General features: G+C 54.0%; 2 protein-coding genes across 4 annotated transcripts; one reads left to right on the top strand and one right to left on the bottom strand.

Annotated features, from left to right (window-relative positions):
* Positions 1-1,549: 1,549 nt before the first annotated feature.
* EIF3K (eukaryotic translation initiation factor 3 subunit K) lies at positions 1,550-22,991 on the bottom strand. Of its 2 annotated transcripts, none has more exons than XM_045532102.1 (8): positions 22,862-22,991; positions 9,186-9,284; positions 8,008-8,128; positions 6,450-6,524; positions 5,280-5,346; positions 5,098-5,175; positions 2,865-2,990; positions 1,550-1,613 (listed from the first exon to the last, which is right to left on the bottom strand). In XM_045532102.1, the coding sequence occupies exons 3-8, from the start codon at positions 8,023-8,025 to the stop codon at positions 1,582-1,584; spliced, it is 396 nt and encodes a 131-aa protein (XP_045388058.1). In that variant the 5' UTR covers positions 8,026-8,128; positions 9,186-9,284; positions 22,862-22,991; the 3' UTR covers positions 1,550-1,581. The 2 variants fall into 2 exon arrangements, with proteins under 2 accessions (XP_045388058.1, XP_045388057.1); XM_045532101.1 differs by lacking the exon at positions 22,862-22,991 and adding an exon at positions 10,163-10,405.
* On the top strand, positions 11,288-26,780 carry MAP4K1 (mitogen-activated protein kinase kinase kinase kinase 1). 2 transcript variants are annotated; one of them, XM_045532100.1, is made up of 31 exons: positions 11,479-11,671; positions 11,824-11,881; positions 12,005-12,095; positions 12,884-12,948; positions 14,320-14,375; positions 14,468-14,515; positions 14,685-14,727; positions 14,825-14,897; positions 15,377-15,508; positions 15,888-15,950; positions 16,044-16,125; positions 16,632-16,748; positions 16,980-17,058; positions 17,487-17,545; positions 17,624-17,667; positions 17,746-17,793; positions 18,650-18,692; positions 19,102-19,264; positions 19,342-19,424; positions 19,813-19,897; positions 20,737-20,813; positions 20,905-20,965; positions 21,734-21,842; positions 21,931-21,989; positions 22,152-22,255; positions 22,812-22,986; positions 23,283-23,345; positions 23,559-23,648; positions 23,740-23,810; positions 24,487-24,542; positions 26,604-26,780. In XM_045532100.1, exons 1-31 carry the CDS (start codon positions 11,573-11,575, stop codon positions 26,671-26,673), a joined length of 2,466 nt encoding a protein of 821 aa, XP_045388056.1. In that variant the 5' UTR covers positions 11,479-11,572; the 3' UTR covers positions 26,674-26,780. The 2 variants fall into 2 exon arrangements, with proteins under 2 accessions (XP_045388055.1, XP_045388056.1); XM_045532099.1 differs by having other exon boundaries at positions 11,288-11,671; positions 23,559-23,810.
* Positions 26,781-26,824: the final 44 nt, after the last annotated feature.

Genomic DNA, 26,824 nt, shown 5'->3' on the forward strand with positions numbered 1-26,824 from the left:
AACTTTACAGGCAATCACCAGCAAGGAATTTGGAGACAGCAAGTTTGCATCTCTTACAACATGCCAAGCTGTTGTCAACTCTTCACAGGCATTAACTCCCAACTGCTGAAGGCGATATAATTGCTACTCTCCCCAGCTGTCAAACTGAGGCACAGTGCGGTGAACTCACATGCCCAGAGGCCACTAGGCCAGGGCTTGCCCTCAGGCAGCCTTTCTCAGCCCTCCTGGCTACTCAAGGATGACCCTCCTGCAGCAGAAGCAGATTGGCAAACCAGGACAAGACATGGCTTCCAAAGGAGGCTATGAAGGTCATTTCTTTCCCTGCAGAGCAGCCATGGCCAGTTGTGCAGGTTGTACCCTATACAAGGACACTTTCCAAGCGGGTGACTGGGAGTTGTCCCCACCCATTGAGGATGCCTTTTGCTAATTTGCACAAGTTCATGGGTGAGTAGCAGTAGCATCCCAGTCCTCTAATCCCCCTCAGATCTGGCTCCCAGTGAGCTGCAGAAGCACCCTTTTGTTCTGTCCCCAGGGTTTGCACACGTCCCAGTTCCTGGCCCCTGCTCAGGTCTGGACCCCAGGGCACAGTGTCTGCTCCCCCAGCTCCCCAAGTCAGGGCCCTCAGAGGAACACTGGGTGTGAGTTTCGGCGGGCAGGGAGGGCCCAGGCAGGCTGGCAAAGCTTCTACACCAGCACACAGCCCTAAGGAGCAGCTGCCAGTCTACACTAAGACATTAACTCCTATTGGGGCATTTCATTCCCTCCATTTTTCCCAGGAGGCAGGCACCATCCTCCCAGTCCTCTCCCTCTAAAGACTCAGAGAGAAAAACAACTACCCAAGGTCACTCTGCCAGAGTCCCTGGAGTACCTGGTGTGCAGAATGAGAATGAAAACCACGGCGCTGAGGACCAAGTGCGGTGAGCCAGGGCTCTTGGCCGGTAACACAATGCGGGGAGGAGCCAGGGACCTGGGAGAATGGCCTGGCCAGAGGGGCAGCCTCTGCCTAGCTCTGACACTGTTTTCAGAGGGGAAAAAAAAAATGCCAAATTTCTCATAAAGTTTCTCCAAACAGAAGAGTACTGAAGACTAGTTAGCAACCTTCGTGACAAACCCTTCTGAGTCTGAAATTATCAATGGCTCACATTTCCTAAGAGCAAGAACAGGCTAGCCCCGATCTAAGACCTTTACTGCAAGACTCGTGGAATCTGCACAGTTTTCAGAAAGGTCCATTATTCTCCCCTTCCACAGATTAGGAAATTGAGGATTAGACAGGCAGAGTCAACAGAGCAACAGAACCAGGATCTGAGACAGAGGGGACCCTCCCCTCCACTCTTCCAAGAGGAGCCCAGGCTTCACTGCAGGCTGGGCTGGTCCGTCCCATTCATACCCTTCTCCTCCTTGCTGACTCAGCCCTGCCCTCCCTACCCATGAGCTCAAAGGGGTGGGGTAGAGGCCCAGCCAGAGCAGAGGCCTGCTCCTGGGCTCCCTCTGGTGGGCGAGGGGCAGAGGCCAAGGACGAGGAGGAGGAGACAGCAAGAGACAGCAAGGCTAAGTCAACAAATCTTTATTAAATGCCTGCAGTTACTGGGAGGAGGCCATGATGCTGGACACACCTGTTGAAAAGAGAAGGAGAAACTGGAGTCACCATGGGAAGAGTGGAAGACGAGCCTCCACCCACTACAGCACCCACGATTCTTTAGGGGCAGCCAGCTCACAAACCCCTTCTGGGCCCAAGCTACTATCACAAAGGCAGTTAAAAAAATATGGAAACTGGAGCAAGGAAGTGCAGGTTCAAATCCCAGCTCTGCCAATTAACAGCTGGGTAACTATGGGCAAGTTACTTAACATCTCTGTGCAGCAGTGTCTCCATCTTTAAGAAGCAGCTACCCTTTAGGGCTATGGGACTAAATGAAGTGCTTAGAACAATGTACCAAGTGTTATTTATAATTACCACCATCATAAGAATATTTACTAGGTACTATTTGCAGGATATTCTAAGTGTTGGACTTGTAGTTCCTCACTGCAGAAGCTTTTGCTATCGCAAAAAAACCCCAATGCAGTGGGTGCTTCTTAGAGGTGAGATTCCACAGTTCACAACACCAGAACCACACTTGAGAGGAGGGAAGTAGACCCAGGGGCCAAGGGAACAGGCCATTGCTGTCCCCTGCTCTCCCTCACTCCAGGACGCCTGCCCATGAGCGAGTGATGAGCTAACAGAATAGCTTTTTCTCACCCTTTTACACTGAGCAATTGGTTGGTAAAACTTTGTGTACGATGATGATAATTATTAACATTTAATGAACTGAGTGACTGGCTCTTTGCTAAGTGTTATACGTGGGTTATCTCACTTCACAATCATAATTCCATGAGGCAGGTGTGACGCTATTTATATTATCTACTTATAACGAGGGCACCTACATTATAGGGCTGATGTGAGGAACAAATGACCTAAGTCTAAGAACGTCCAGTGTCTGTCATAATTATCGTTGCTGTCACCCCCATATTTTAGATGAGAACACTGAGGCACAGAGAGGTGAAAGTAGAGAATCAAGATTCCCGCCCAGTTAACTGACTCCAGAGTCTGCACGTTGGGCTCGTGGAGACACGAGGCCCCAGGAAGTCCTGTTGAGTGCTGTGGGGCAGGTCACAGGGCCTGGAAGTTCCAGGGAAGGACATGCAGCATCCCCCCGATTCGTCCCCGGGCAGGCAGCCCCGAGAGAGCAGGCCAGCGGAGTCCGGCAGACGCAAATGTCCCAGCCCTGAACACAAACAGATCTACCCTCGGTCCTTTGGGCCCCAGCCCTGGTCCCTGCTGAAGGGCACCCCCTCAGCCCCACAGCCTGAGGCCTCAGGCCACCACTCACTGTCAAAGTCGATCTTCTCCACAATGTTCTTGGGCTTAATGCTCTCTTCCTGGCTACAGATGAAGATCTGCCCCGACTCGTCGGCGCTCCAGCCATATTTGCTCATCCACACCTTCAGCTGGCTGTCTGCAGGTGACACGGGCAGCGAGGGGCTTCAGTCAGCCGGATCCAACAGTGCCAGGGAACTGGGAGGCAAGGGAGTCACGGCTCACCAGGCCAGGGCACCCCCCTCGCGTGACAGCTCCGCTGGCATCTCCTGCCTGGGTGGCAGCAGCTGCCCACGTCTCCCTGCTGCGGCCCCCGCCCCCGCCCCCGCCCAGGTCATTCTCAGAACAGCCGCCAGAGGGAGCCTTTCAGCTTTCTCAGCCTTACACCATCACAGGGCTTCCGCCTTAGCTTCTTTTATTTCATATTCCTGCTGATTCTCCTCCAGGGCACAGGTTGGTTCCAAACAAGAGCAGTATATTTACTTACCTGCTTTTCCCACAACATATATGGAATGGTTGAAAATTTTGATGTCACCATTACCACAAACAATAAGCCTGTTTGCCCTTAGAAAACGTGCCACTAAGGATGTGCGGCCAGAGTGGTGTTCAGTTACTCGAAATAATTTTCTGTGAGACTATTATTATCAGCTTGATACAGACACACCCCTTTCTCTTTATATTCAATTCGAAGGCTTGTTTCATACCCTTTTGATTAATTTTCATTTTTAAATATATAAAACATATACCTGATATAAAAACAGTATAGTGCCTGGTCCAATATGTCCAATAAAAGTTAGTTTCCACTAAAAGTAACAATAAACACACAACTACAAAACCACCTCGCTCAAAAGGCAAAAACTAGCCAGGCATGGTGGCGCACGCCTGTAATCCTAGTGCTTTGGGAGGCTGAGGTGGGAGGATCGCTTGAGCCCAGGAGTTTGAGGCTGCAGTGGGCTTTGATCACACCACTACACTCTAGCCCTGGTGACAGAGTGAGACCCCATCTCAAACCAAACAAAACAAACAAAAAAGGCAAAAACCATACAGGAAGATACTCAGAAATCTCCTCCTTGTTCCTACCTCCTCTCCCAGAAGTAACCATTTTCCTTAATTTCTTGATTTTCTTTTCTATGTTTCTTTTTGCAAAAACACACTTTTTTTTCTGTTTTGTTTTTCAGAGGGATTTCTCAAAAATATCAATTTCATCAGGGCCCTCCCTGCTCAGAGCCCTCCTGTGGCTCCAGCTCATTAGGGGGGAAAGGACAAAAGTGCCCCCTTGGCCCCACACAACCTGGAGGTGATCTTCTACCCCCCATCTCTCTACCCTAGGCCCCTCCCTGGCATCCAAGCTGGCTCTGCCCAGCCACCTGCACCCTGGCTGCCCTGAGAACATGCCAGGCAGCCCCCTGCTCTGGGACCCTCCACCTGCTCTGAGCTCAGGCTGCCCATCTTACTCCGCTGAAGTGAGTGCTCAGATGCCACCCCATCTGTAAGCTGTCTTGCCTTCCTTCACGGCAAGATCATCACTGCACGCAGACCTCTTGTCATGTTTTGCTACCTACACGAGAACAAATCTGAGCCATGCTGTGTTGTTCACTGCCATGTGCCCGGTGTCTGGCACAGTGTCTGGCACATAGCAGGCACTCAACTTATGCAGAATAAATGAATGAATGGCATAAGATTTCCCCTAAGGAAGGGAACATCTTTTTTTTGTTGTTTGCAAACCAGATAAACACAGCCTTCAGTGTAAAATACAAACAACAAATGAAGATGCGTTCCAATGAAAGGAATGTCTTATTTTTTTAATTTTAGAGACAGGGTCTTGCTGTTGCCCAAGTTGGAGTGCAGCGGCCCAATCATAGCTTATTGTAACCTTGAATTCCTGGGCTCAAGTGATTCTCCTGCCTCAGACTCCCAAGCAGCTGAGACTACAGGCATGTACTACCACGCCTGCCTAATTTTAAAATTTTTTGGAGATGAGGGTCTCCATATGTTGCCCAGGCTGGTCTAGAACTCCTGGCCTCAAGTGATCCTCCTGCCTCGGCCTCCCAAAGTGCTGGGATTACAGGTGTGAGCCACCATGCCTGGCAAGGGCACATCTTTACCAAGGTCATATTTCCTCCTGGGCTGAGCCTTCAGTAATAACCTGGTGAGACCAGAATGGGTCCATCTGCGGAGCTGGCTGAGGCCCACTGCTCCTGACCACCCCCAGCCACCAGATCCGCACTAGGCCCAGAGGGCCTTACCTGACAGGTCCCCGAGCATCTCTGCCAGCAGCCAGCGGTCAATGTGCTGGTAGGTGATGCCCACGACGTGGCAGATAACTGTGGAGGTCAGAGACAAAAGCAGTAAGGGGCTGCTCCCCAGGACCCTGCTGCCACTCCCTACCCCTTCCCCTTGGGGAGCCCAGGCTCAGAGAGGGACTTACATTTTCGAACAGAGTCTTCAAAGCCAGTTATACCTTCTAAGAGGTCCATGTTTTCATCCAGGGCTTGCTGTGACAGGAAATGTTGATGTTCACAATGTTATTATCAATATCAACAGTGCTAATATTAGTAATATTAACAAGAACAGCAGCTAACATTTCAGCATCCACCCCACGTGCTAGCCACTCTTCTGTGGGTAACCCTACGATGAAAGTTACTACTTTTGTGCCCCTTTTGAAGATGAGGAGGCCAAGGCAGCTAAGTGATCTGCCCAAAATCCTAGAACTAGAGTTTGAACCTGGCCGGCAGAAACCCATAGCTCAAGAGAGGCATATGCAATTTCTGCTGTGGCCGCTTCTATTTTCTCCCAAGAAGCCAGATCAAAGTTGAGTTGAGAAGAAAGGAGAAGAGATGAGAAGGTGTAACGAGGTGTCCAGGGGTTGGGGAGGGAGTGAACTGGGCGAGGAAGCAAGACAGCGGACACAGCTGTGGAGGGGGAAGCACACACGATTTAAGACACAGCAGGAAGCAGAGCCCGAGGAGCGCAGACAGAGGATCGGAGCTGCTGGTCAGGCCCAAGAATGTTGGGTTGGAGGGCAGCAATTGCTGGTGAGAACAAGTCTGAGGCAGTGGCTCCCAACCTTGGCCAGATGCCAGAATCACCTGGGATAACTTGTAAAAATCCCAAAGCCCAGACCACACCCAGACCAGTGGCATCGGACTCTGTGAGGGCAGGACCTGAGCAGTGGTATTATTTTTTAATAATAATAAAATGGTCCAGGGTATGACTGGGAGTGAGGGGCCAAGGTCAAGGGGAGGACAAGATAGTTGTACAAGAGATCAAGGAACCCAGAGAGCTGGGTACTCAAAGGATCACCCGTGAGGCTGCGGAGATGGAGGACTTCTGCTCATGATCAGTGGCATGTACCAGAGGGCCCAGTGGAAGGATGGGGAAAAGGGACAGGGTCAGACCCAGCTTTGTGCCACCATGATGATCGGTGAGTCCTGGCTCTGCGCAAGGATGACGATTCTATGAGATCATGCACGCAAAGCCCTGAGCACAGCGCCCACCGCCAGCAGGCAGACGATATATGTGTGCGCGATCGTTACTTTTAGCATTTTGCTCCACGTGGCCTGGCCGCCCACCCTGCCCCTGCACCAAGGGAAGTTACCCAGAAAGCCTGGAAGTGGCAGGTCTCTAGCAGGTCCCCGAGGTACAAGATCTGTCGGATCGGCCGTTCTTCTTGCTGGGAGGGGGAGGCATTAAGGGAAAATAGCCTCGGAGACTGAGGAGGCTGGGGCTGGGTCCTAGACCACCTCTCCCCACCCACCTTCTTCTAGCACCTTTCTTCCAAAGGCACAGCTCAGAACAACAAATGGAAAACAAAGCATCTTATTTCTCCTGCAGATGTATACAAGAGAAAAGATGTTCGCTGCGGTACTATTTGTAATGGCAAAAGGTGAGAAACAACCTAAGGGTCAAATGATGGGGACAAGGAAATAAATGGTGGCCCACTCATACACTGCGACCAAGTCTACACTTACAAAACTGATACACACTGAGATACGAAAATAGCAAGATGCAGAACGACTCACGTGATACCCTACCATTTGGGTTGCGGGAAATATGTGCACCTGAACACACACATCTGCATATATTAATACATGTGTATGCAATAATATCTGTGGAAAGGTTCCCAAGAATTGCAAACAACTATTGCCTCCTAGGAAGGGAGTGGGGTGGCAGTGGAACCAGGAGGGAAGAAGCCGTATTTTTCTGTGTACTCTTTTGTATTTTTAACCATAAACCACATATTTTCAAAAAGCCACCAAAACACACCTCGGTGAAGTGGACAATCTCTCAGAAGGCAGGAACCCCCATGGGCACACCTGACAGAGCGGGTTCAGTTAGTCACCTGCCATTTCACAGCTTAGCCACCAATGAACAGGCAGTGTGACAGCTGTAGGCACAAGGCCCAGTTACCTGCTTTGTCAAGCACAAGTGAGGGACTTCCAGGTTTGTCAAGTGATTAAACGAAAGCTGGAAGCCCGCCTGGCCCAACAATGGACCGGCCACAAAAAAGCAGGTCAAGACAAGAGAGAGTGAGGTCACCGGTTTTCACCAAAAGCCAGTTCCATGCCAGGCACTGAGGATATGTGTAAATGAAGCTCCTGCCCTCACAGAGCCAACAATCCAGTTTTCATGGCCCCCGCCTGGCGGCCCCTCCCAGCCCCTCCGGCCTCTTGCCTGTGGTTCTCTCGTCAGCTGGGACCCTCAGGGACATCTTTCACCTACCTATAGTACCCTGCATTTTTAAAGATCTTCATGGTTCTGCAGAACCACATGAGTCTGGCCACATTCTACTTTGGATCACCCTTACTATCCCTTCACCTAACCCCTCATTTTTCAGATGTTTCCTCGCTCCAGGAAGCCTCCCCTAACCTTCAGGCAGGTTCTGGTGCCTCCTCTGGCCCCTGTGCCCCAGCCCTGACCAGCCTGGGCTATCACTGATGGAACACCTATCTGTCTCCTCACTGGACTGTTAGGAGCTTTGTGGCGGCAGGGCCCCCATTGGGACCACAGTGTCCCAGCCCGACCCAGCACTGGGCCAGGCCCAGAGCAGGCACTTGGTATTTGTGGATGAACTCACAGACCATCTCCCTGTGAATTCATCTGCTTTGACTCCCGCCCCCTCCCGCGCCCCCTGGGCCCTGAAGCTGGAAGGATACATGCGCCTGGTCGATCATGCACTTGCACAGGGTGAAGTCGGTGTGCGGCAGGTTGGTGAGGGCCTTCAGCAGGATCTGGGCAGTGACTGTGGTCTGAAAGAAGGCTGGGTTGAACTGGTACCTGAGAAGGGGAACAAGAGACATGGCAACACTGGCAGCTCCAGGTCCCCAACCCTCAGCAGAGGCCAGACAGGCTGCCCATGGCTTTAATCTGGAGTATGGGACATGCCTGGACTCCAGTTGCAATCACAGCACTTTCTGGCTGCATAACCATAACCTCCTTGAGCCTACTTTGCTGCTCTATAAACAGGGACAGTTAATCCTTACTCCCTTACAAGGGCAATCTAGCAATTAAGTCAGTTAATACGTATAAAGCTTGTAGCACAGTCGCTAGCACATGGTGGGCACTCACCCAGCGGTGGTAATCACCAACAGCAATCTAAACCACCCCACAGATACAAGCGTTATCTCCATTTTACAGATGTGAAAACTGAGGCTACGTAATCTGCAAAAATTACACAGCTGGTCCTGTGGCAAGAGAGCACCCAAGGGGGAAGAACCCAGATGTCCACCAACAGGGGAACAGATCACTAGCACAGAGTCATACAGTGGAACACTACACGGCAATGACAATAAACAAACTGTAGCCACACAAAAATGGATGGATCTCACAAGCCCAGTGCTGAGTGGAAGATGCCAGATAGAGATGACATCATGCTGTATGATTACATTCGTGTCAAGTTCAAAATAGGCAAACTTGAACTAAGCTGATCCACACACATGCATGTGTGGTAAACTATAAGATGCCAGGCCACGAGAGCATGACAGTGGTCTCTGGGGCAGGGTTTGGTTGGCACAGAGCATATGGGGCACAGGGCTCGTGGCACTAGCAACACTTCTGCACCATGGAAGGCAATCACATAGATGTTTGTTTACAATGGTTTGTTAAAGTATATATTTTATCTCATGTACTATCCTGTACGTATATTTTGCAATTAATTTTTTAAAAACCGTCCATCTTCCTGCCCCAACTTCCTTGGCTTCTTAGTCTTGTGCACCAAGAGAAGCCACATCCTGCAAGCTACCCCCAGCCACCACCGCCCCTCCCCCAACCCTGTGTTGACAGTGGCACCCTGCCAGCTGCTGGCATGGGCGTATGGACGGGGCTCCACACTCACAGCTTCAGGACAGCCAGATTGGCTTCCAGATCATAGGCATTCTCTTTGGCCTGCGTCTCCACATAGCGCTCCAGAGTGGCCAGATTCTCAGGATTGTACCTGGAGGACAATCAAGATGGGTGAGCAAAGAGAAGACAGGTGCTGAGGCCAGTCATTTTATGGGGTGAGGGGCCACTGTAATCTGTTCCTCCTTTCCTTTCCCTCTAAATCTGGCCCCTGCTCTACCCAAGTAGTGCATCAGATCTATAATTTCTAATAAAACCTGTGCACATCCCAGACCTCTCGCCTAAGCTCTAAGCCCCATCAGAGCCCTGGGTCTTGTCTAGGATGCCTCCCCAACCTCTCAGCCAGTCACCGTAGCCTCTTCCCATGGCTTCCTGAACATCTCTGCTACCCGCCCCTTCTTCTCCTTCTCAGGCCCCCACTCTGATCCAGCCCCATCCTCTCCTGCCTAGGTTACTGCCTGGCTTCCCCATCTCAGCGCTAACCACCCCTGGCTGTCACTGTCTGTTGTTGGTTTTGTCTCCCCTCTGGAATGGGAACTCAGTCCACGAGAACACGACCTGCAGCTGCCTTAGTCACCCCTGGTTCCCAGCACTGACAAAGTGGATTTCAGTGAACGTGTGTTGAATGAGTCACATGAGGAGCAGAGAAGGAAGAGACTAAGAAGCACTGAAAGACTGAGAAGCTGAGAGAGGGAGGAAATCGGGGGCCGAGAGAGGAAGCCTGAGGAGCAGAGAGGGAAATCTTCAGGCAATTAAAAAGAATGAGTGGTAGGCAAGGCCCTCTTGCCCGTAGGTTTTTGCAGTGCTGGTTCCTTAAACACACCCTCCTCCGGGATGACCTCCTCACATCCAGAATGACGGAGAAACCCCACGCCAGGGCAAGCCCAGGACCCTGACCACCCCTTGCTGTCTCCGGAAAATCCTCTCCTCCACCCGGCTTGGCCAGAGCGCTCCCTCCGACCGGGCTCAGACCTGTCGATACCCTTGAGCAATTTGCCCACGTTCGCTCTCATCTGCTCAAACATCGCCATGACTACTGTCGCCGTCTACGACCAAGGCGGAAGGCTAGCACCAGACCAGCAGGGCGGCCTCGAGGACCACAGGAAGAAGAGGTGGCGGAAGCGGAAACTGCGTCGTTGTTGTTGCTCCTGCCCTGGCAGAGCGGCGAAGGGCGGGGAAGCTTTTGCAGCTGCCCTCACGCTTTCCGACTGCCACGTGACCTCTTCCCAGCAGGCTCAACAGGAGCGTGCGCATTCGCTCCGCCCGAGCGGGACCGACGGCGTGAGAAAAAGCTTAGTCCACCTCACTGCGCAGGCGCCTCTCGTGATGAGGAGGCGGGGCCAAGCATTTCCCGGGCCTCGTGTACCCAGTTCCAGTGCCTGGGGCGCGCGCGCGCGGACTCTGCGGGAAGGGGCCGGGGCTCTGGCGCCGCGCGCACGTCGTGGTGCGCGCGGCCGTAAGCCCACGGAACGCTGCGGGAATGCTCGTAGCAGCCCTGCCTATGGCCATGGCCACGTCTCTAGGGAGGTGTTCTCAGAGGTCCCTCTTGCCTGAGGCATCCTGAGCTCTCCAGTTTCAAGACCTGCACCCTCGTCCCTACCCTCCAGCCTAGATCGAGGAGTAGAATCTCGCAAAGCTATTGTGCTCTGCGAGGCAGGGATTAGGGTGAGGGGCTTCTGGACCCCCGCCGGATCGCGCCCGGTGTCCGTTAGGTTGCAGTCTTGCGGCTGAGGGCGAGCGCCCCCTCTTGTGGTGCCATGAGTTATTTGTGTACAGGTTCTATACACTGCAGGCGTGAATGCACGGTCATGTACCATGTAAGTGGAGGTATATGCCCTGGGTATATCCACATGTGTACACATATATACAGGCATGTGCAGGTCTACATATCGGCGCACCGTGTAGGAGGCAACACAAGCGCATGTATGTGCCCCAGGTGAACAGGCATGTACACTGCATAGCCATCCCTGTGCAGACCTGCGACCTCTAGGTTGTGGCCAAACCTTCAAGCACCCAGCAGAGGTTCAACTATGGTTTTTAGCCACCACCCAGAACGGGGGAGGGGGTGCTAGGGCGCCCTCCAGGTTACAATTAAGTTCTTTTGCATCGCATTTACATCCCGTCCTGGGCATTGGAGGTGGAGGGTGGTCCCCTGGGTCCCAAGTAAGCTGCCTTGCACAGGCTTTCAGAGCCCAGGGGACAGGGGGTGGAGCCAGTGCACAGCCCTGCAGCTGGGGCAGGAAGCGAGAGTGGGGAGGGGGGAGGCCACAGCCCTCGGAGGCAAGGCGGGTGCAGGGCTTGTGGGGAGGGAGGGAGGTGCCAGCACTTGAGCCCTGAGGCCCTGCTGGCCCCTGGGCGCAGGCCCAGCTCCTGCCCCCAGGAATGGACCTCGCGGACCCCGATATTTTTAATAGGGACCCCCGGGACCATTACGACCTGCTGCAGCGGCTGGGTGGCGGCACCTATGGGGAAGTCTTCAAGGTGAGGAAACCCCTTCATTCCCATCACCCTCAAACCAGTGACCTTTGGAGTGAGGCCCAAGAAGGGAAGAGGGTGCCAGAGGGCCTCAGTCCTTGGCACAGAGATGCTAAGGCCAGTGGAGCCTGCTTGACTGCCAACTTCCCCTTTACTAGGCTCGAGACAAGGTGTCGGGGGACCTGGTGGCATTGAAGATGGTGAAGATGGAGCCTGGTGAGGAGCGCAGCCAGAAGATCCCTCCCCACATCCCCACCTCCGCCTCCTGGGACACTGGGATCCCCTCTCCCATGGCTCCCTCCCTGCAAGCGGCCTTCTCTCTCCTGCTCCTCCTCACAGATGATGATGTCTCCACCCTTCAGAAGGAAATCCTCATGCTGAAAACTTGCCGGCACGCCAACATCGTGGCCTACCATGGGAGTTACCTCTGGTGATGAGCTTTAGACCTGTGCCCTGGAACTCAGCTCAGCCCCTAACCCAGACCCCCATTTCTGAGAGGGGCACCCCCTAACTTGATCTCCAATTCTGAACTTCCATTTCTGACCGGGGCACCCTAACCTAACCTCCAATCCTGGACTTTCATTTTTAACTGGGCCACCCCTAACCTGATCCCTGGGTCCAAAGCCCCACTTTTCTGACCAGAGTACCCCCTAACCTAATCCCCAATCTAGAACTCTCATTTCTGACCAGGGTCCCCAAAAGTGATTGTTTCATAGTAATTCAATCTGAAATTAATTCCCCTAAAACTAATCTCTCATTATTCTGCCCTTTGGGTCCCCCAGTTTCACTGTCTGCTCCTTTAATATGAAGCCCCAAATTTCCTGACTCCCAAATTAATATTACAGTGGCCCCAATAACGACCTCAGCTTCCCAGAACTGGCACCCTGGGCCCCTCTGTCCCCTCCAAACCTCTGCAACCTGTGAGATTCCTGCTTTGTCTCCTAGCTTAGCATGGGACCACAGAGGGGTACCCGGGGTTTGGAGCCCAAAGACCTAGGTTCAAGCTGAGTTGCCCCTAAACACACATTTCCTCTCTGAGCTTTAACTTCCTCATCTGTAAAATGGGAATGGAACAATCTCACCCTGGTGGGCAAGGGGAGACAGAGCAGTGACATCTGTTACAGTAAAGTTCTTATTGAACTAGAATGAGACAGGGAACCAGGGGCTCTCCTATAATAATGTATTACTGCTATTATTACTACTCTTGAACCATCGTAGGTCGCAGAAGCTCTGGATCTGCATGGAATTCTGCGGGGCTGGTTCTCTCCAGGACATCTACCAAGGTTAGAGGAAGGACAAGGGGATCCCCCCACCCCCAATCAACCCCTTCCGTCTCTGTGTGCATGTGTCTCGCGGAAACTGACTTTCTGGTCCATATTTCATGCAATGAGCCCCTCCTCTGGGCCTGGCCTGGCCGATGCTGGAGATACCAGGGTGACAGCCGGTCCAGCCACACAGTCTTTCTGCCTGCAGTGACCTTCCTCCCCCTCCCCAGCTTTTCTCCGTGTCTGCATTTTCTTGCCAAGGCCTATTCGTGTGTTTGAGTGTTTCTGCATTTTCTGGCTCATAGGTGCCCAAATTTTTGTTGAATGAGTGAACAAATGTCTGGTTCTCTCTCTCAGCCTGCCTTTCATTCTCGGAGAATTTGAGCGTGGGTGTGTGGGTGTGTGATCACCTCTCTGCATGTCTGATGCCCACCTCTGTCTTTGGCTATCTCCCTGACTCCCTCCTGTCCTAGACCTCAAAGTTAGAAAAGGAAGGGCTTCATTAAGAAGTCCTCAGGGGGAAACTGAGGTGCACAGGAAGGAAGTGAAACACACAGCCAGTCTGCCAGAACCGACCCCTGACCACCTCTCCCTCTGGTATCCCCTCCCGCTCCTCCATGTCTCTGTTTCTAAATGTGTCTGTCTTCCCACATTTCAGTCTCTGACCGTCTCTGTCTCTGTCTCAATTTGGATCTGTCCCAGTTTCTCTTTCTCTTTGTCCCTCTCTCTGTGTCTCTCTGCCATTCCCCATTTTGCAAAGTCACATCGCTCCCGTGTTGAGAGCCCTCCCACGGCCCAAACTCCCCTACCCCTTTCCTCCCTGCACCCCGCTCTGCTGCTTTGCAAACCCACCAGGCACCCTCCAAGCTCCCCAGCCCTGCACTCGCTGTCCCCCATCAGAGCGGGACCCTCACACCTCTAGCCACTGTCACCTACTTAGAGTAGCCTTTGCTGACCACCTTGTGCAAAATGTCAACCCTTCCCACACATATTTCCATTCTTGCTTTATTTTTCTTCTTACTGTTGGTTAGCATCTCAGGGACTACATATTTTGCTTATTTATCTCGCTTACGTTCTGTCTCCCCCACTGGAATGTTCTCTCCCCGCGGGCAGGGATGTCTGTCTGTGTACAGCTGTGTCCCAGACAGCCCACAGCAGACACACAGTGAACATATGCAGAATGCCTCTGCCTCCGCTGGCCTCTGTTAACCTGCATTGCCGCCTCGCTCTGTCGCCAGCCACCCCACCATCTCCCCCTCCTACTGGTCCCATCTTGGGTCCCCTGCCCTCGTGGCACCCTCTCAGCTGGTGTGGGTGGGGGACAGGACTCCCCGGCCCAGCTTTCCTGGCTCCACCCAACGCCTGGCCTGGCCGGGGTGACCTTTGCAGTAACAGGCTCCCTGTCAGAGCTCCAGATTGGCTATGTGTGCCGGGAAGTGCTGCAGGTGAGGATAGGCCTGGAGGACCTGGGGTGGCAGGGTAGGGCCCCCCTGCAGCCCCCAGACACTCACAGCCCCCTTGTCCACCCTTCTCCCAGGGACTGGCCTACCTGCACTCACAGAAGAAGATACACAGAGACATCAAGGTGGTCTGGGGGTGGAGGGGTGCCATTGAGGGGTGGGGTCCAGGAGATGGGAGTGGCATTGGGGGATCTGGGTGGTGTGAGCTGAGGGGTGGGGGTGGGAGGGGCAGCGCTGTGCTGAGCAAGGGGTCCCTGCAGCCTCTGATCGCTGATGGTTCCCTCTCCTCTCCAGGGAGCCAACATCCTCATCAACGATGCTGGGGAGGTCAAACTGGGTGAGTGAAGCTGAGGGTGGGGGTGATTGGAGGGTTGTTTGGGGGTCTTGGGGGGATAGGGGACCCCAGGTCACTATGTGTCTCTATCTGCCTGCAGCTGACTTTGGCATCTCAGCCCAGATTGGGGCGACGCTGGCTAGACGCCTCTCTTTCATTGGGACACCCTACTGGTGAGGGGCGCCCGGCGGGCAGCTAGGGCTGGAACGGGGGACAGTGGCTTTTCCCACCCTGGTTCCCTGGGAACCTCCTTCCTAGCCTTGTTCCCTGCCCTTGCCTTTGTCCACTGAAGCTTCTCTCGTTCTCTGGCTCTCTTGAGTTGTCCCTTCCCGTGTCTCTGTGCCCTTTCTGCCTGTTCCCTCTGGTTGTGTGTGGATTTTCATCTTGGTCTCTATTTCTGTCTTTTCCCTCAGTCTCAGTCTCTGTCTCTTGTTTCTGTCCTTCTCGCTCTCTGTCTCTCCATCTCTTTGTCTCTCTCTGTCGGGATCTTCCAGTCTGTTCCTGCCTGTCTGACTTTATCTCTGTGTCCAGCTTTGTGTCTGTCTGTCTCCATCCGACTCTCTCTGTGCCTCATCTCCCTTAGCCCCATTCTCCTCCCTCGTCCCCCCCGCCCCCATGCCACCCCTGGCTCCCTGAGAGTCTCTGTCCCCAGGATGGCTCCGGAAGTGGCAGCCGTGGCCCTGAAGGGGGGATACAATGAGCTGTGTGACATCTGGTCCCTGGGCATCACGGCCATCGAACTAGCCGAGCTGCAGCCGCCACTCTTTGATGTGCACCCTCTGAGGTAGGCAGGCATGGCAGGTCCCCCAGGCCCAGGGACCTTGTCTAGCCCTGACCCTGAAGACCACCCTGCAGTCCGCCTCCCACATCCAGATCCTGTATGGGAGACCACCAGGGGCTCCGCCCATGCAGACAGCCTTTGCTTGAGCCTTCCACACCAGGAGCCCCGATTCAGGGGTCCCCGCCTTGGGCTCCCCCCGCACATACTCTATAGTGTGATGAACGGTGTCCCTGGGGAGAGGCGTCCTAGTGTCATAAAACCCTCACTCTCATCCCGCCCCTCGCTTCACTCTGCTGACCTCAGTGCTGCTGGGAAGCTCTCAAGCCACGTGGTCTGGCCCCCTCAGGGGTCTGAACCCTGCATTCTTTCCCTGCTATTCCAGGGTTCTCTTCCTCATGACCAAGAGTGGCTACCAGCCCCCCCGGCTGAAGGAAAAAGGCAAATGGTGAGAGAGGGCGAGAGCGGTGGAGCCGGGCTGGGAGGTCTGGGGGGAAGGCCTCTGTTCCCTCACCCCTGCACCTGGATTCTTCCTCCCAAGGTCGGCTGCCTTCCACAACTTTGTCAAAGTCACCCTCACTAAGAGCCCCAAGAAACGACCTGGTGCCACCAAGATGCTCAGTGTAAACCTCTTTTCCCTGAGAAACCCCCAAATTCTCACCCCAGAATTCCTCAGGGCCTTCCACGACTCCCTAGAACATCTAGTTCCACAGAATACCTGTGGCTCTTTCAAAATGCCTAGCCCCTCAGAATTTCCCGGGACCCCAGCCCCTGCTGACCCTGAAAATTATATGCCAGACCATCCCTAGATGCCCTGAGTTGCTAGAACTCACACATTCCCAAGGACTCAGGACATGATCCTGAGTGTCCTCTTGAATTCCGAGGGAACCCAGTCCTTTCGAAGACAGCTCTGGGATGCCCCAAGTCCCCCTCTGAGAACCCTAAATTCTTCCAGTCCCTTAAAACTCCTCAGAATCCTCCAGGCCTCTGAGGTCCCCGGATTTCCCTGCCAGCTCCTTCAGTTGGGACCTCTCCAGTCCTGGATTCCCTAGACGAGTCCTCCAGCCCCCTCCCCAGCCCTTTCCTCCACACCAGCCCTCTGGGTGTGGACACCTCGTCCCCTCCCCAGCATCAGCTGGTAGCCCAGCCTGGGCTGAACAGAGGCCTGATCCTGGACCTTCTTGACAAACTGAGGAATCCTGGGAAGGGCACCCCCATTGGGGAGATCGAGGACGAGGAGCCCGAGGTAAGGGCCTCGGCTGACCAGAGCACAGGCCCCTCTTGGCTTTTGCTCCGGCTGCCCCCGGGGGGTGCCTTCCTGCCACCTCCCTGAGAAGGAAACAGGGCAGGAGGACAGGCAGCTTGGCACAAGGCCGGGTGCAAGAAGCCTGTAGGGGTGAGGAGGGGGCGAGGCTGGGCCCACAGGGCAGGGCTGCTTGGGAGTCGTGATCCCTGATGTGGCTGCCCCTCTGCCCAGCTACCCCCTGCCGTCCCTCGGCGGATCCGATCCACCCACCGGTCCAGCTCTCTGGGGGTCCCAGACGCAGACTGCTGTCGTGAGTAGAGAATCCTTACATTTGTGGCGTCTGACCCTAACATAGACCCCCTTTCCCCACCATCAGACCACCAGAGACCTTCATCGCCACCTGACCTACAAAGTGACCATAGAGACCCCACCTCTCTGACCTGCCAACAGACCCCATGAGACCTCCTATCACCACCCTGACCCCAAAAGAGACCTCAGAACTCTCTATCAGCACCCTTGACACCCAGTGGATGCTGAAAACAAATGCTCTATAATGACTTTGAGCCCCCGCCTCCCTGATCCCAAATCTGGACCCCCAAATGAGACCCCTACCCCTGAGGGACAGTTCCAGTCCCTAAGATCCTGCCTCCAAAACCCCCAAATTCTACCCTTTTTATTCCCAGCTACATCTCACTCCCCCTGCCCCCGGCCCACTGTGGGTTCTCTCCCCCCACCCAGGGCGGCACATGGAGTTCAGGAAGCTCAGAGGACGGGAGACCAGACCCCCAGCCGACACCGTGAGCCGCCTCCCTCTGCGCTCCCCAGACACCCTCCGCATGCCCTAGGCCGCTGCTGACCCTTTTCCTATCCCGCAGGCTCGCTTACAGCCCCCCAGAGACTGCAGGAGCAGCAGCCCCAGGTCCGGGGCCCCAGGGTAGGAGGGGAGGGGCCGGGATGTACGTGGGACCCGCCAAGGCTGATGCCTGTCACTCTTCAGGCAGCAGCTGTCAGAGTCCGACGATGATGACTATGATGACGTGGACATGTAAGTGAGGCCCCACCTCAGCCCCCACCTTCCTACAAGCCCCCGACTTGACCGTAACCTTCACCCTTGACCCCAACTACACCCCGACCGCCCTTCCGCTCTGAGCCCTGCGCCCTGACTGGAGCCTCCTGCAGCCCCGCCTTCCTTCCTTCCCAAGCCCTGTCCCTGCTCGCACCCCCCACCCCTTCACCTCCACCCCTGTCCCCCACCCAATCCCAACTCCAGCCCACCTCCTTTCCAACTTCTCATATGACCTGTGACCTGGCTCCAACTTCAGCCCTGACCTATCCTCCTTGGCCCCGGAGCCTTTGCTACATCCCAGTCTCGAACTCCTCCCAGATGTCGCCCCCAGCCAGGCCCCGGCCCCAGCCCTCATCTTTTCTCATCTTCTGGCACAACCTCAGGCTGAACCTTGGCCCCTGGAAATTTCCCAAAGGCCAGACCCTGAGCCCCAGACCCAGACTTCAACTCCAGCCATAAGCCCAGGCCCCGCAGTCCCCAGGCCCCAAGCCCAGAGTTGGGCCCAAGGCCCACTCGCCCATCTTGTATGTAACGGGCCGTGTGTGGCACCGGCACGAAGTGAAAGCCTGGTCCACGGGGGCCGATGTTACCTGTGTCACTAGGTGGTGTGAAGACTCACAGGCTTGGTGCGTTGCCAGCACTCACTCTCCGAGAGTTGCTGTTACTGTCATCACCATGGTCATTAGTCCCCTAATCCTCAGCTCCAGCCAGACCCGGTCACCCCTCACCCTCCTCTCCTCAGACCCCAATCCCAGGCCTACAGCCCCAAACATCCCCATCTTTCCTGGCCTTGTTCCCCAGACTCCTGCCTGCTTACCCCATCTTTTTGTTTCAGCCCCACCCCTGCTGAGGACGTGCCTCCTCCACTGCCCCCCAAGGTAAGGCCCTGGGCCGGGGCTGGGAGGCTGGGGTCAGGGCCCCTGGGGGCCAGAAGGCCAGGTCCTTGGGTGCTGGGTTACTGGGCTCTCTCGGGCTGGGAGTCCGGGAGACGGGGACGGTGGGTGCATTGGGATCTGGAAGTGGCATCCCTCAACCTGGGGGTGGGATTAAAAATATGTAGCCTCATGGCACTGCTGCATGCGTCATTAGCCCATTCATTTCTGGAGTGTGTTGATGGCCCAGATAGGGTGTCAGAGGGGAAGGCTGTAGTGGTGGCAAGACATGGTGGGGAGGGTCAGAGCCATGGAGGGTCAGTTCCGCTGGAGGCAGGGCTGGGGGTTGCAGAAGGGTGCCCTCCTTCTGAGATCACCTGGTGTATTTCCCCATGCTCCCTCCCTTATTCCAAAGCCCAAGTTCCGTTCCCCATCAGATGAGGGTCCTGGGGGGCCAAGGAATGAGGGGCAGCTGAGCCCAGGGGTGCTGGTCCGGTGTGCCAGTGGGCCCCCACCACGCACGCCCCGTCATAAGCCTCCCCCAGCCACCAGCAGCCCCCACCTCACCGCTCATTCAGGTAACGGGACAGGCTGGGGTGGAGGGTGGGCAGGGGTGGGTGGCTTTGGGGGCTGATTTTCTCCCAACCTCTCTCAGAACCCTCACTCTGGAACCCAGCCTCCCAGAAGTCTGACCAGCCCCCACTCCTGCCTCCCAAGAAGGAAAAGATGAAGAGAAAGGTGAGGGCCAGCCATGCTGCAGACTCGCACCTCTGGAAGGTGCTGGGGTTGCCTGGTGGGGCTGTGGAGGGGGCAGGAGAACTGACAATAGGTGACATTTGTTGAGCACTTCCTCTGTGCCCAATGCTGATCTCGTGTCTTTACATGGTGTGAACCTTCACAGATAGAAGTGGATATCACAGAGATAGATATGAGCCCCTACTTCACAGATGGGGAAACTGAGGCGCAGAGAGGCTAAGTAGCTTACCCAAGGTCGTATATACACCTTTGAGGAGGCAGAGGCAGGATTTGAACCCTGGCACTCTTGCTCTAGTCTTAATGCCTGCACTTTCCTGTTCCTTGCTCTCTTTGGCTGGATCGGCTGCCTGGTCCTGCGTGGCCTGCCCAGGGATGTGCCCTTCTCGTAAAGCTGTTCAATGGCTGCCCCCTCCGGATCCACAGCACAGCCGCCTGGACACACCCCTCCACCAAGGGTGGGCATTCAGGAGGGCCAAGGAGAGCCTGGGGGGTTCTGGGGAGCAAAAGTGGGGAGGGGAAGGAGCCTTAATGGAAGGCACAAAGGCAGGGACAGGGAGGGTCTTGGGGGCTGGCCATGCTGAGACAGGACAGAGCCTGTGGTTCACCTGGACTTGGGGATCAAAGATGGGTAAAGAGAAGATGAGTTGGAGAGTGAAATTAGGAAAATTAGAGGGGCTGGGAATGTCAGAATATAACAGAAAGATTAGAGTTTGGGGAACAGGAGCGGTGGACAGAAGTCCGCTAGAGGTTACTGGTAGAGAGACTGCCATCAGCATTTTGGGGTCAAGAATTTTGAGGATCAGAATGCAGCAGAAAAGGACAGAGTCTGGGATCAATGATAGGGAGACAAGGTCAGTGAGGGAGTCAACACTAAAGAAACAGCATCAGTGTTCAGGGTGTCACACTGGAAAGAAAAAGTAATGTTTAGGGGTGTCTAAGTTTGTCTAGGACAGGATTAGCATTCAGGGATCAGAACTGGGGAGAAGGAGGGCTGAAACTTAGAGGGCTATTTTGGGGGACAGGGCTAAGGTTGGGGTCAGAATTGAGGGCCAGGATTTGTGGGTCAGACTGAAGAACCACCAGAACGTGGGAAGTCACAGGGAAGGGAGAATGAAACTGGCTTAAGGGACTGGTCAGGGTTTGTTTGGGGAAATAGAGGCTGGGAGTGTTGGTTTGGGTTGAGAGAGAATAGAGGGTCAGAACTGGGGGCGAGAGTTTGGGATCCGACAGGCAGGGATCTGGAAAGCCCCCCGGCATGGGGTAGGTCCAGTGTCCTCAATGTTTGTCCCCCCAGACCAGCACCTGCTCCTGGGGGCAGAGGAAGGCATCTTCATCTTGAACCGGAATGACCAGGAGGCCACGTTGGAAATGGTGAGGGACAGCACCAGGGATGGGGCAAGGGCAGGGGCTGGAGCTGGGGGTTGCTGGGGTGTCACAGGAGCCACCTTCCCTGTCTCTGCAGCTCTTTCCTAGCCGGACTACCTGGGTGTACTCCATCAACAACGTCCTCATGTCTCTCTCAGGTCTGGCTATGGGTGGGGGGAGAGGTAGGGTCAGAGGTTAAGGGGTCAAGGGTCATGGGGATGGGAAGTAGATGGGCGCAGGTGAAAAAAAAAACTTGGGCTCCCCATCCCAGAGCCCTAGCCACCTTTTCATTGTGCTCCCTGAGCCTCAGTTTCCCCCTCTGTAAAATGGGCTCACAATAAACTCCACCTCTCAAGTCAGTTTTGAGATAATTTCTACAATAAGTCTTTACATTAAATAGCTTCATGTTCAGACGACAATCAGAACTTATTCCACACTTAACTAAGATAGAGTGAGCAAGTTACAGGTTTAAAAAATCTGTATCATTGTTTTATAAATGTTTTGTGTAAAAGAATTTCTAGTTTTGGAGTAAACACCAAACCGAATAGGATTCATGAGCTAGTTAATGTCACATCTGTGATGACAAACTTTAGGAGAATTTATAGATGTGTTTCTTCTTAAACTTTGTAGTATGTGTAACTTCATCTAACTGGATGTGGCCATGGTTTCTTATGTGGCTGCAAGAACCACGAGGGCAGGGAACATATTTGCTCTGCCTGCCACTGTTCCCCAGGGCCAAGCACAGCAGGCTTGGCCTACAACAGGCCTTTAAAGTACGTGGAGTGAGAAATGAATGAATGAAAAGTGCTTGAGACTTGCAGGCTTGGGAGTTTCAGACAAAGGGGGTGGAGTAAAAGGATGGAGGAAAGAAGGTGGGATCTGGGGTCCTATAACTGCCTGCTTCCCCTCACATACACACACTGCAGGAAAGACCCCCCACCTGTATTCTCATAGCATCCTGGGCCTGCTGGAACGGAAAGAGACCAGATCAGGAAACCCCATCGCTCACATTAGCCCCCACCGGCTATTGGCAAGGTACCAGCTCCCAGTGGCACCACAGACCCCAATGGTCCCCTCTCCCCCTACTGCTGTCCACCCCGCTTCACGCCTCCCTTTCCTGCAGGAAGAACATGGTCTCCACTAAGATCCAGGACACCAAAGGCTGCCGGGCGTGCTGTGTGGGTGAGAGACACCCCCTGGGTGTGCAGAGAGAAGGCGGGGCTGAGGTTGCAGAGTTAAGGCAGGGGGTCCAGAGCCCAGGGGAAGACTTGTGGTAGTCTGGGCCTTGCCCGGGGCCCGAGGGTGAGGGGATTAATCCTAACCCATCCTTGCTCACTCCCACAGCGGAGGGTGCGAGCTCTGGGGGCCCGTTCCTGTGCGGGGCGCTGGAGACGTCTGTGGTCCTGCTTCAGTGGTACCCACCCATGAACAAGTTCCTGCTCGTCCGGGTAAGGGGCCTGGGGGTCGCTGGGGACCCTGGGGATGCCTCGGCCAGGGCCTTCCACCTTTGGGCTTCAGAGCTCCGTGAAGCCCCGCCTCCGCCTAGGCCGCACCCCAGTCCTTTAGAGGCCCCGCCCACCTGTGGGCGGAGCAGGAAGCTCGCCCTTAGGAGGCCTCCCTGATCCTTAAGCTCCGCCCCTCACGCCTGGGCTTATCCCTCAGGCCCTATGCCCCGCCCCCGGGTCTCCAAGGAGAACTTTAGAGCCTGTCCCTTGGAGTCCCTAAGGAAGTTTTGCTGCCTTCGAGGCCCTTGCATGAACCCTGCCTTTCTGTCGCCAAAGTGGCACGCCCCCACGCGGAAGCCACACCCACTCTGAGGCCACACCCTGTTTCTAAGGAGGCCCCCCCCTGAAGTCCTCTGGGGCCCTACTCCCTGAAATTTCTAGGTGGCATCTGCACAGGCTGAGGGCAAGGTTCGGAGGTCCCCGGCCTGCCCCAAGGCCCCGGGCCCCGCCCCAAGCCACCTCTGAGCGCCACCCGCCCTGCCCCCCGCGCGGCCCCCAGCAGGTGCTGTTCCCGCTACCCACGCCCCTGCCGGTGTTCGCGCTGCTGACCGGGCCGGGCTCCGAGCTGCCCTCCGTGTGCATCGGCGTGAGCCCCGGGCGGCCGGCGAAGTCGGTGCTCTTCCACACTGTGCGCTTCGGCGCGCTGTCCTGCTGGCTGGGCGAGATGAGCACGCGTGAGCCGCAGTCCCGCCGAGCGCGGGCAGCTGGGAGGCGGTGGCGGGGTGGGGAGGCTTTTTAGTCTGGGTGGCTGGGTGGTGCTTGAAGAGAGGGCTGGAAGGGGGCGGGGGGAGAGGATGGCCGACTTTGTTTAATTGGTGAGATTGACTGTGGGTGGGGCCTGAAGGGTGGGCGGGGTTTAGCCTCTTCGCTAGGGAACAGGGATGCCCAGGAGACGGACTGGCTAGGGGTGGTGTGGCGAAAGGGGGACGGGGCGAAATCAGTCCTTAAAACCCCGCCTTCTCTCAAATAGAGCACAAAGGACCAGTGCAGGTGACCCAGGTAGAGGAAGATATGGTAATGGTGTTGATGGACGGTAAGAATCCTCCTCCCTCCCCTTCGTCCCCCCATCTTCCATCCCGGTCAGTGGATCTCCGCCCCTCGACCTGTGCCTCTCAGAACCCCTTAAGCCCCTCTAGGCCTTGCACCCGTTCTTCTTACCTTTCACACTGAATTTGTTGCCTGGTCCCTTAGTAACTCTCTAAGCCCTGCTCACAGTTCTTAAAACTCTGTCTCTGCCCCCTTCCAGGCTCTCTGAAGTTGGTCACCCCGGAGGGAGCCCCAGTCCGGGGGCTTCGCACGCATGAGATCCCTATGACTGAAGCGGTGGAGGCCGTGGGTATGTGCAGGGAGGGACAGACGGAAATGCCCAGGGTCGGGGTAGAGGCTCAAGTGGTCCCCAAGGGTAACGGGCACGGCTTTCTCCCCAGCTATGGTCGGGGGTCAGCTTCAAGCTTTCTGGAAGCATGGAGTACAGGTGTGGGCTCTAGGCTCGGACCAGGTAAGCTCCTTCACCAGAACCCCATGACCCTTGCCCCTCCCGCCTCAGTCACCACATTCATCAGATGGGCCTGAAGAACTCCCGAGTCGGGCTGTGAAGTTCTGCAGGGGAAGCTTCCTCCAGTTTCAGTTCAGATAGATCCGCTTCTCTGCCCCCTAATCTCTTGAGTCCCAGTGTCATCCTGGGCCATTGTGTGACCTTGTGCAAGGAACTTTGGCTTCTCTTTGAGCCTTTGTTCCCCAACTGCAAAATGGAGATGACTCTAAAGCTATATGGATGGGTAAGAGCACGGACCACACTGCCTGGCTTGGAGTCCAGCTTAGTGATCTCAGGCAAATGGCTTAACCTTGAGAGGGTAAAATGGGCTTGTCTCCTACAACACTGTCAGACGCTGTAAAGCCCTTACACTTCAGTATTTCCTTTAATCTTCACCATCACCTGTCAGGTAGATATAATACCATGCTGTCACAGGTTAGTAATCAGAGGCACAGAGAGGTTAAATAGCTTCCCCGAGGTCACCCATTTGGTGCCTCGTATTGGCAAAAATGCTTGTTTCTGGACCTGAGGCTAGACATTTAGAGTCAGTTCCTTGCACTCTTTAAGGGGTCGTTTTGTGGGGAGAGCAGAGGGTTGTTCTATGCGCTGATAAACACACACACACTTTTCCCCCACCCAGCTGCTGCAGGAGCTGAGAGACCCCACCCTCACCTTCCGTCTGCTTGGCTCTCCCAGGTATGTCTTGAGAAGGAGGACAGAGGACTTGGGGGAGGGGAGGCTTGATGTGGAGAGGGCATCCTGACATTCTGCCCTGGACATTCCCTTACCTGGTGTCCCTGCTTCCATCCCCACCCCTATAGTCTGTTTCCGCTAGTGTGCCCAAGGGGGCATTTTCATTTTATAGTTCTATTTTATTTTAAATTTTAACTATTAAAAATGACTATTATAACTTTTTATTTTCACACTCAGAGGAGTTGCAAAAATATTACAAAAAATTCTTGTATCCTTGGCCAGGTGCGATGGCTCATGCCTATAATCCTAGCACTCTGGGAGGCCGAGGTGGTAGGATTGCTCGAGGTCAGGAGTTCGAGACCAGCCTGAGCATGAGTGAGACCCCGTCTCTACTAAAAATAGAAAGACATTAGCTGGACAACTAAAAATATATAGAAAAAATTAGCTGGGCATGGTGGCCCATGCCTGCAGTCCCAGCTACTTGGAGGCTGAGGCAGGAGGATCGCTTGAGCCCACGAGTTTGAGGTTGCTGTGAGCTAGGCTGATGCCAGGGCACTCTAGCCCGGGCAATAGAGCAAGACTCTGTCTCCAAAAAAAAAAAAAAAAAGCAAGGACATACCTGCAAACCATGATGCAGCTGTCAAAATCAAGAAAACAACACTGAGACATTCCAACCTCCCAATTCATATTCCCATTTGGGTTTCACCAGTTGCTCTTTTATAACAAAAAATAATTTTTTTTTTCTGGTTCAGGATCCAATCCAGGATCATAGGTTGCATTTAGGAGTCATGTTTCTTTTGTCTTTAGCCTGGAACAATTCTTCAGACTTATTTTGTCTTTCATGACCTTGACATTTTTGAAGAGTACAGGAAAGTTGTCTTCTAGAATGTCCCTAAATTGGCTTTGAGGTTTCCAGGTCGTGCATTTTGGGGCAGAAATACCACAGATATGATGCTGTGTCCTCCTCAGTACATCCTATCAGGAGGCATATGATGTCAGTCTGTCCCTTTGCTGGTGATATTAACTTTGATCATTTAATTAAGGTGAAGTCAGCCAATTATCTGTGCTATACAGTTGCTCTTCTTTCTTTTGTAATAATAAGTATCTTTGGGGGAGATTCCTTGAGACTATGTAAATATACTGTTTCTCATCAGACTTTCACCCACTGGTTGTAGAATCTATTGATGATTTTTGCCTGAATCTGTTATTGTTAGGGTGGCCACCAAATGGTAGTTTTTTGATTCTATCATTCCTTCTGCATATATTAGTTGACATTCCACTGGAGGGAAAAGCTGTCACTCCTCCATCATTTCTTTCTTTATATCAGCATAGTCTCATGGATTTCTATTTTATTCTTTTTAAAAAATCATTTTTGCTTTTAATTATTATGGCTACAGAATAGTTGTATATATTTATAGGGTAGGGTTTCTATTTTATTCTATAGGGTATAATGTATTGCTTTCATTGTTAATTTTGAGGCACACATAGTCCCAGATTTAGCCAGTGGGAGCCCCTTTAAGGAGCCCCTGTGCCCTTTTGACATACCAGAGGGGTCTTTGTAAAATCCAAATCTGATCGTGTTACTCTCTTCCTGCTTAAAATCCTCCTCTGGCCTCAAGATAAATATTTAATCCTGGCCACAACCCCCAAGGCCATGACATCTCTGGCCAAGCCCCAGCCTCTCTCTTACCTCAAAGCCTTTGCACAGGCTGTTCTGTCTGCCAGGAACACTCTTCCCTGCCCTTTCACCAAGTACCCTCCTGAGTCTCCTTCAGGCTCCACCATCTATTCTTTGGGGGAGCTTTGGCTGACCTCCTGGGTTAGGTTTCCCTGACATGCACCCCATGCTTCTTTGCACTCAGATAATTCACTGATTCATCAGTGAATTGGTCTCCCCCTCTAGACTGTGAGCTCCCCAAAGGCAGGGACCAGTCTGCTTGTTCACTGTTATAGCCCAGCATTAGGCTGGCTCAGTCTCTATTAACTACTTTGTGAATGAATGAATGAATGAGCAAACAAGCAAATGAATGAATGAATGAACTGAACTCTCCCTTCCTTCCCCAGGCCTGTAGTAGTGGAGACGCGCCCAGCAGATGATCCCACTGCCCCCAGCAACCTCTACATCCAGGAATGAGTCCCTAGGCGGGTGTTAGGAACCAGTTCCTATACCCCCTTCCTCAACAGACACACTAGTGGTCATGACATAGCCTCATCTCTCAATAAACATGACTTTAGCCTCTGTTGTCATCTCATTTTTCTGGGGGAAGCAGAATTTCTGGATGCCA

The sequence above is a fragment of the Lemur catta genome, chromosome 19 (assembly GCF_020740605.2).
Source record: "Lemur catta isolate mLemCat1 chromosome 19, mLemCat1.pri, whole genome shotgun sequence".
NCBI lineage: Eukaryota > Metazoa > Chordata > Mammalia > Primates > Lemuridae > Lemur > Lemur catta.

Bases quoted from the DNA above. Each gene is read 5' to 3' on its own strand.
- EIF3K (XM_045532101.1), bottom strand. From the start codon at position 10,221: ATGGCGATGTTTGAGCAGATGAGAGCGAACGTGGGCAAATTGCTCAAG. The intron at 5,176-5,279 runs GTAAGTCCCTCT...TGACCTCCACAG, and splicing joins TGAAGACTCTGTTCGAAAAT to TTATCTGCCACGTCGTGGGC. The intron at 1,614-2,864 runs GTGAGTGGTGGC...TCTTTTCAACAG, and splicing joins GGAGAAGATCGACTTTGACA to GTGTGTCCAGCATCATGGCC.
- MAP4K1 (XM_045532099.1), top strand. From the start codon at position 11,573: ATGGACCTCGCGGACCCCGATATTTTTAATAGGGACCCCCGGGACCAT. The intron at 17,546-17,623 runs GTGAGCCGCCTC...CCTATCCCGCAG, and splicing joins CCAGACCCCCAGCCGACACC to GCTCGCTTACAGCCCCCCAG. The intron at 19,425-19,812 runs GTGAGGGCCAGC...TGGCCTGCCCAG, and splicing joins AGGAAAAGATGAAGAGAAAG to GGATGTGCCCTTCTCGTAAA.